The following is a 7,795-nucleotide window of genomic DNA, read 5'->3' on the forward strand; positions in this document are numbered from 1 at the left end:
ATATAGAAGTAGAAGAATCATACATATGTTTCTAGTAAAATTTATCAAAAATACTATTTAAATAGAATTATAGATATTTTTTTTATATAAGGTAAAATTCTAATTGATATAGAAGTGTTAAATATTATATTTTTTGCTTGAATCCAATACTCTTTTTTCTTTCCATGCATTATTTTTTTTAAAAGAAAATATATTTGCTTCCTAAAATTCTTATCTTAAAAAGTGGTAGGGATTTTTTGTTACCATGCGTACTTTTCTTAAAAAATATAAAATTTTAATTCTTAAATATTTTTTTCCTTTCCACGTTAATTTAATTCCTTTAAAGATTTTATCATAAACAGTTCAACGTGTATCTCAATATTTATCAAGTATTTCCTTAATAAGATTCTATTTTAGGAGTATTTTTTAAATTCTTCAAAGGAAAATATTAATTAATTTTATTTCCATATAGTTTAGGAGTCCCATATATTTTAGGAGTCTAGTTAATATAATAAAAATAATTAAATAATAAATTAAAAAATAGTGAAAAGACAGTTTTGCCTAAAGGACAGTCTTTTAATGAAGGGCAAAAAGTTCAAATCATTTTTCTACGGGTTTTCACACTTTTAATATATTATAGATATAGATTATAGATATAGATATAAATTTAATATATTATAAATATAGATTATAGATATAGATATAGATTAGCAAAACATAACATTAGCAACTTTAAAAGTTCCTATTTTTTTTTTCTCATTGCTTCTTCACTCGCAAGTCACATTTCTTTTTCTTCTTTTTTTTCCTTCGTTTCTCTTTCTTTCTCCATGGATTTTCAAGATAATCTTGAACTTTCGTTAGGGAAACTAAAAACACGAAAGAAAAATGCTACAAAAATTGTCCCCTTTGTTGCCCTTGCTATCTTATTCACTCTTATCCCTTTATACTATCCTTCTTTGCACCCTAAAAAACTCTCACAAGTTCTTTCTTCATCTTCTTTCCAATCCAACAGTAGTTATAGTAGTAGTACAGAAGAAAAAAATGAAAAAATTATCACAACACCATCATCATCACCACAAATTAACGTGACCAGAAGTGATACCTTAGTGGCCGCGCCTCAAGCAAGATTTATTAATCATACTGATGAAAAATGCGATTTATTTTTGGGGGAATGGGTACCAAATCCAGACGGACCATATTATACAAACATGACATGTTTTACAATTCAAGAACATCAAAATTGCATGAAATATGGAAGGCCTGATAGAGATTTCTTGAAGTGGAAATGGAAACCGGATGCCTGTGAGTTACCACTATTTGATGCACATCAATTTCTTCAACTTGTTAGGGGGAAATCACTAGCCTTTGTTGGAGATTCAGTTGCAAGAAATCATATGCAATCATTGATATGCTTATTGTCTAAAGTAAGTTCTCATCTCCAATATCCTTTTTTTGTCATTTACTCTCTCCGCTCCATATTTGATTCATGTTGATTTGATACACACCTAAAAAAAATTTCTCTAAGATATATTTTACTAACCTAACCTTATAAATGATGCTCGGAAACTTTAAATTTGAATACTATGATTTTATGAAAATATTTAATATTAAAGGCAGAAAAAAAAATATAATAAAATTGTTCTTGATTTCATAAATTTTGACAAGTATATTGAAATAATTATTTTTAATACAGTACAAGTAAAAAGTAAAATGAAATGGAGGTAGTAGTAACATTAACCCTTATATCGTGGAGTATTCTTGTTTGTTTTGTCTTCCTGTTTTTTGTTGGAGTTTGGTGGGGTGAGGCCGGTTGGTTAATTTACTATTTCCCTCTATTTAGTCTGGTACAACTACTTTTTGTGTTTGTAATATTTTTAATGTTAACTTCTCACTTGACCTTTAATCAATGGTGGAGTTAAAGGTGAGAAAAGGTTAATTGAATCTCTTTGCCTAAGAAATATATGTTGGAGTTTATATGACTTGTTCAATTCCTTAAATATATATTCCTTATATTTCAATTAACATGCAATTTAAGATATAAAAGAATTATTATGAAACTTATGTAGTCTAAAACAAGTCTTATATATTCGTGTAAATATAAATCATCTCATTAAGTGTGATTAATATGAATTTTAAATTCAAATTATTTTTAAATATAGAAATATGACATTCTTTTTTAGATAGATTAAAAACGAAATTAATGAGTCACATAATTTAGGACATAAGGAGTACAAAAAAGTTTATGATGTACTGATAAATTCAGTTCACAAATTATTTAGATCACGTATCCTAGCTAGGCTTAAGATGCTATAAATCGTGCGGAAGAGTATTTAAGATTAGAAATTTTAAATCTACTTTTATTAGTGACTTTTATTATTTCAAACATGCAACTTGTTTCTAAATTTAAGCACTTTTCCATATATTGTCTGACCTTTGACGATTAAACTGTCAATTAAACGTGTTTTTGGTGTATATATCTCTTAATTACTGTTCTTTGCTGACTTCAAAACTTTGGACATAATTTCAATTTCCTCACTTTATAGAAAAGAATATCTCTTTAGAAAAGAATGATCTCTTTCCTTTTTTGGCAATACTATATTTTCAACTTTCCACTTGACATGTTTAAGATCACAAGATTAAAGAGTTTTTTGATACGTTTGGCATAATTTTAATTTAGGACCACAAAATTCAAAAGTTTTTTTAATTTTTTTAAAACTCTGTGCCTAGTCTGAATAGATTATTCCTTTTGAAACGGAGAGAGTAATTGCTTAATTAGGCTGCCATATAATTAATTGTCAAATTCTTGCCTTTCCTGCGGCTTGAAGATTGAATCTAACCTGCAAAATATCGTCAACCTAATTAAGAATTCAAAGTAAAATTATTTAAATTGAAAATTTCTATAGATATGATTCTACTCCCACCCACAAATCACCCACAAATAAGTCCTTGAAGTCGGAAATACACATTTAGTTGGTCACATTTTACTAGAAAGTGCACCTTGCACTTGATTCAATTTATATTACATATAATTAAGGAGACACCAATTCATATCTTGAATCAGGAAACTCTTAACATCCCATGCATGGATTGAACATCTAATGATGCGTAAACAATCTAGAATGAGGATACAACATTGAGTAAACAAAACAATGTTATGGTCGAAATGTAATATTATCAAACCAATGACATAAAAATTTATGGAACACAAAAAATACACGAGTCTCTTCTCCCCATCCCCTCCCCCTCCCTTTTCTTTAAAAAATGATGAATTTATGTTGATCACATGACCCAGAAATTGTGGTAAGAGTACCCTAAGAGTCCAAATCAACTAGTTGCCCACCGCAAGGTATTTGATTTTGATATGGACTGACAACTATATTTGTGATGTACAATATATATAGTGGTCCTTTTTATTTGTGTATATTGTATTCCAAAATCATATTCAATTTATATTAGTGGTAATATTTCATTTAGGTCTCTCTAAAGGTTAAACCAAATGTAACGTAACTACATGTTCTAGGTCTCATATATTGTGAAATTAGCCTTATATATTCACATTATTTATAAGAGAGAAGTATCGATTACCTGTTGAATTTGTCACATTTTATTCATGGTACACCTAAATTTTGACTAGTCCTAAGTACCCCTGAACTTGTTCTTTTAGTATGTCGCGTGACCCTTTTTCGCTGATGTGGCAAAATGTTTGAGTTCAACCTCCATCACACGCATGATGGAGGTATTTTTAATGTCAAATCAGCATTTTTAATGTTTAAAAAAAACAAAAAAAAAAATCCATTTTCCTTTAATTTTTTCAAAAAATTCAATTATACCTCTCCCTATTTATTATCCCTCTTCCTCCATTACTTCCAATCTAAAAAAAAAAAAGTTAATTCGTTTATTAATTTTGTAAAACTCCAATTTATTAATTAGTTTCTGAAATAAAAATTTCATCCGTTTATTAATTTTGTAAAGATTCTTTTTATTAATCTAAAAAAAAAAATCATCCGTTTATTAATTCAATGTAAAACTCCAGTTTCCATTCCTATGAAACTCCTTCATTTTTGTAATCTTAATTATATATATCATATGAGTTATGGTAACTAAAAAAGTGTACTAAATATCGAAGCAGATATTTTAAACAATATTAACAAAACAAATACTAAAGAAACTAAGACACATACATATAATAAATGTAGTTATATTAGATATCGATTTTTAACCCCTAACGATTTAATTTTTGATTTAACCGATAATAAAATACTCATAAAATAGAAAAAGTAATAACTAACATAAAAAGAAACCGAATCTTAGTTGCAACAAAAATCCTATATATATATATATATATATATATATATATATATATAAAATAATAATTTAATATAATCTTATTGGGTTATCGGTTTACCCAATAACTTAATAAAAAAATCAAAATTGAATCAATAACCCAATAATTTTTTTACAAAATCATTAAAAAATCGTTAACCCAATAACGATAAATCAATAATATTTTTATTATACACCCCTAACTTAAATTACGATTTCTAATCCATTAATTATAATAAGAAACATATTTGTGCATGTGAGTCTTCTCAAAATCCTAATCGAAAACTACTATGAAACACTAACCGGAAAAAAATAATTTCATATTATGAAACACTAATCAGAAAAAAATAATTTCATATTTTTAACACACAAAAAAATATAATTTTTTAAATAATAGCTTACTTGATCGACGAAAGTTATACCTTTCACTATTTTGGGATAGAGGAAAATTAAAAAATATAATTTTTTTAGAGAGAAATCAAATAATTAAGGATAGAAATGAGTTATTTTTTAATATAGGATAAATATAAGGGAAGTGAATGGTATTATCCATGTAGACAGCCACATCAACATTTTTATCCACGTGTCCGCGCATGTATTACACGCAACTGAAAAGGATGGCGCGACATACTAAAAGAACAAGTTCAGAAGTGCTTAGGACTAATCAAAGTTAATGGTAATTGATACTTCTCTCTAAGGAGAATAGACGTAGGAAAATAACCTAATCAAATAAGTTCAAAATACTTAGCAAATCATATTACCACTCTGAAAAATTTTCATGCAAGAACGTATTGCTTTTTTAAGAATGTTATTCCTCCACCCTTATATTAGCAATTCGAAAAATATACATTACAGACTGTCTTTATTTTGGTTTCAGGTAGTATATGCTGTAGATGTTTCAGATACGACAGATCAAGAAACTAGGCATTGGGAATACAGAGATTACAACTTTAACATGTCCATATTTTGGGCACCCTATTTGGTAAAAGCAAATAAAACCGAACCCAATAATACATATCAACCGTTTAATTTATATCTTGATGAACCTGATGAATCTTGGACCACCAAAATCCAAGATTTCGATTATGTGATCATCTCAGCTGGCCACTGGTTCTTCCGTCCAAGTATGTTTTACTTGAACCACACCCTCGTTGGCTGCCTTTTCTGTTCACAACCCAATGTTAGCCAATTAACATCTTTTTTCAGCTACCAGAAGGCATTTCAAACGGCTTTCCGGATCATTAATAGTTTGGAAAACTACAAGGGAATTACTTTTTTGAGGACATTCGCACCATCTCATTTTGAAGATGGGGTTTGGGATAAAGGAGGAGATTGTGTTAGGACGATACCATTTAAGAGGAATGAGAATGTGTTGGATGATTATAACTTAGAATTTTACAAGATTCAATTGCAAGAACTAACGATTGCTCAAAAGGAAGGGAAAAATAAATTTAGGCTATTTGATGCAACACAATCAATGTTATTGAGACCAGATGGTCATCCTAGTAAATATGGACATTGGCCTAAGCCGAACGTTACATTGTCAAATGACTGTGTCCATTGGTGTTTGCCAGGCCCAATTGATGTGTGGAATGATTTCTTACTTGAACTTATGAAAAGGGAGGCAATTGATGAATAATTTGCGTAAGCACTTTATCATCTTTTGGTGTTTGGCCATTTTTCTAGAGGATTTTTTTTTTCCCTTTTCAATTATTATTCATTAGTTGTTACTTTGTTATGTTACAAAAAGGGGCAACTGCCTAATAATAAGGGAAAAAAACTAGTAGTGCAAAATAAGAAAAAACATATCTTTCCGTTTGGCCCTTTTCTGAAGGAGGACTTTTTTTTTTTCTTTATTCTTCAAGTCGTCAAGTACTTTGTTCGTTTTGGTATGGAAAGGAAAAATTGCCCTACAAGAAGGGAAAAAATGTGAATGTCCGAAAGAGAAAAACGTTCCTCATTTACTATTTGTATCAAATAAGCGGACACTATCATCGTTTAAAATGCTGACTAAGCTTTAAATAATTTACGAATCCAAATTAAAGCTTAAAAAGATGCCAAAAATGGCTCTTTGTGCATTTCTCCCCTGTTTAATGTTGCGAGAAAAGATAAAGCCCAATGAGACATGGATTAAAATAGCTAGATAGTAGACAAGTTTGGTCCAAAGATACATCTGAATATTACATTGAACTTTAAGCACATTAACACTTCATTTGTTTTGCACTTAATGGATGTCTGTATCTGAATGATTCAGACTTCAGACCATTAAGTGCATTTATTTTTCATAAAGATTTTGGCTCTTAATAGTTTGAATAGGTCTTAATCATTTAGATCTAGAATCAAGTCTTAATAAGTCTGGAGAGCTATTCTGGTGTTGAATAATATTCACCGTCACTCTATTCATAATTATACCACCTCAGCCACCACCATCATTCTCAACCACCACCCACCACCACTAACCACCTCCACCATCGACAACAAATATCGCTACCAACCACTATTGTCAATCGCTACCACACCTACTACCTCTATTACTCTAATTATATTTACCGCCACCACCACCGTTAACACCACCACCATCATCAACTACTACCGGTCAATCCTTACTATCGACCAACTCATCTATCACAACTAGCACCACCTCTAACTACCACTAATACATCACAACCTCCACACATTCTTCGACGACCACCACTATTGTCACCCGTAATGCCACATCTACCATCACTTCAATCACTATCATCGCTACAATTTATCTCTACTAACAACCATCTCCACCATCACAACTAACAGCATCTCCAACTATCATGAACACATCGTCAACTATCATGCATTCATTTTTTAGTCATCACAATCAACACCTCCAACTACTAACATCAAGCAACGTCACATCACAATCACCACCACCACTATCAATCGCCACCATCATAACAGTCACTATAATATCAACCATCAGAACTATCACCACTAATATTACTAATCACTAAAATCAATCATTATCACCGTAACCGCCATTATAAACCATCTGCACTATCACTAACAAACATAAATTTTTTTTCAATCAAATAATATATTTTGTTGTATTAAATTACATACTTTTCTGATATATAATTAGTTTTTTATTTGAATTACATTTTTTTATTTTATTATATATGCAAATAAAATTTTTTTGCACATTCAGATATTGAAAAACAAACAGTCTTAATAATTCAATTTTTAGATCTAGAGACAACATTTTAATCATTCAGATGTGCATTTAGATTCAGATGTCTGAATATTAAAATAAATAAATGCAACCTAAGCAAAGGAACGTTTATATAAATAGTCGACTGAATTTACAGTTTAATAAGATAAATTACACAAATCTCAAATTTAAGAGTCTATATTACTCAATATCCCTTACTTTTTTTAAATTTACATTAAATTTCGATTTTCAACTTTACTCTTGATACATATCAACAAAACCCTACATCCTAGTTTTACTCCACCATTA

At 29.5% G+C, this 7,795-nt stretch overlaps 1 protein-coding gene across 1 annotated transcript; it reads left to right on the top strand.

Moving 5' to 3' along the window:
• The first annotated feature begins 708 nt into the window (after window positions 1–708).
• On the top strand, window positions 709–6,115 carry LOC107861000 (protein trichome birefringence-like 19). The gene is made up of 2 exons (XM_016706409.2): window positions 709–1,403; window positions 5,180–6,115. The coding sequence occupies exons 1-2, from the start codon at window positions 807–809 to the stop codon at window positions 5,939–5,941; spliced, it is 1,359 nt and encodes a 452-aa protein (XP_016561895.2). The 5' UTR covers window positions 709–806; the 3' UTR covers window positions 5,942–6,115.
• The last annotated feature ends 1,680 nt before the right edge of the window (window positions 6,116–7,795 follow it).

The sequence above is a fragment of the Capsicum annuum genome, unplaced genomic scaffold, assembly GCF_002878395.1.
Source record: "Capsicum annuum cultivar UCD-10X-F1 unplaced genomic scaffold, UCD10Xv1.1 ctg1707, whole genome shotgun sequence".
NCBI lineage: Eukaryota > Viridiplantae > Streptophyta > Magnoliopsida > Solanales > Solanaceae > Capsicum > Capsicum annuum.

Bases quoted from the DNA above. Each gene is read 5' to 3' on its own strand.
- LOC107861000 (XM_016706409.2), top strand. From the start codon at position 807: ATGGATTTTCAAGATAATCTTGAACTTTCGTTAGGGAAACTAAAAACA. The intron at 1,404-5,179 runs GTAAGTTCTCAT...TTTTGGTTTCAG, and splicing joins TGATATGCTTATTGTCTAAA to GTAGTATATGCTGTAGATGT.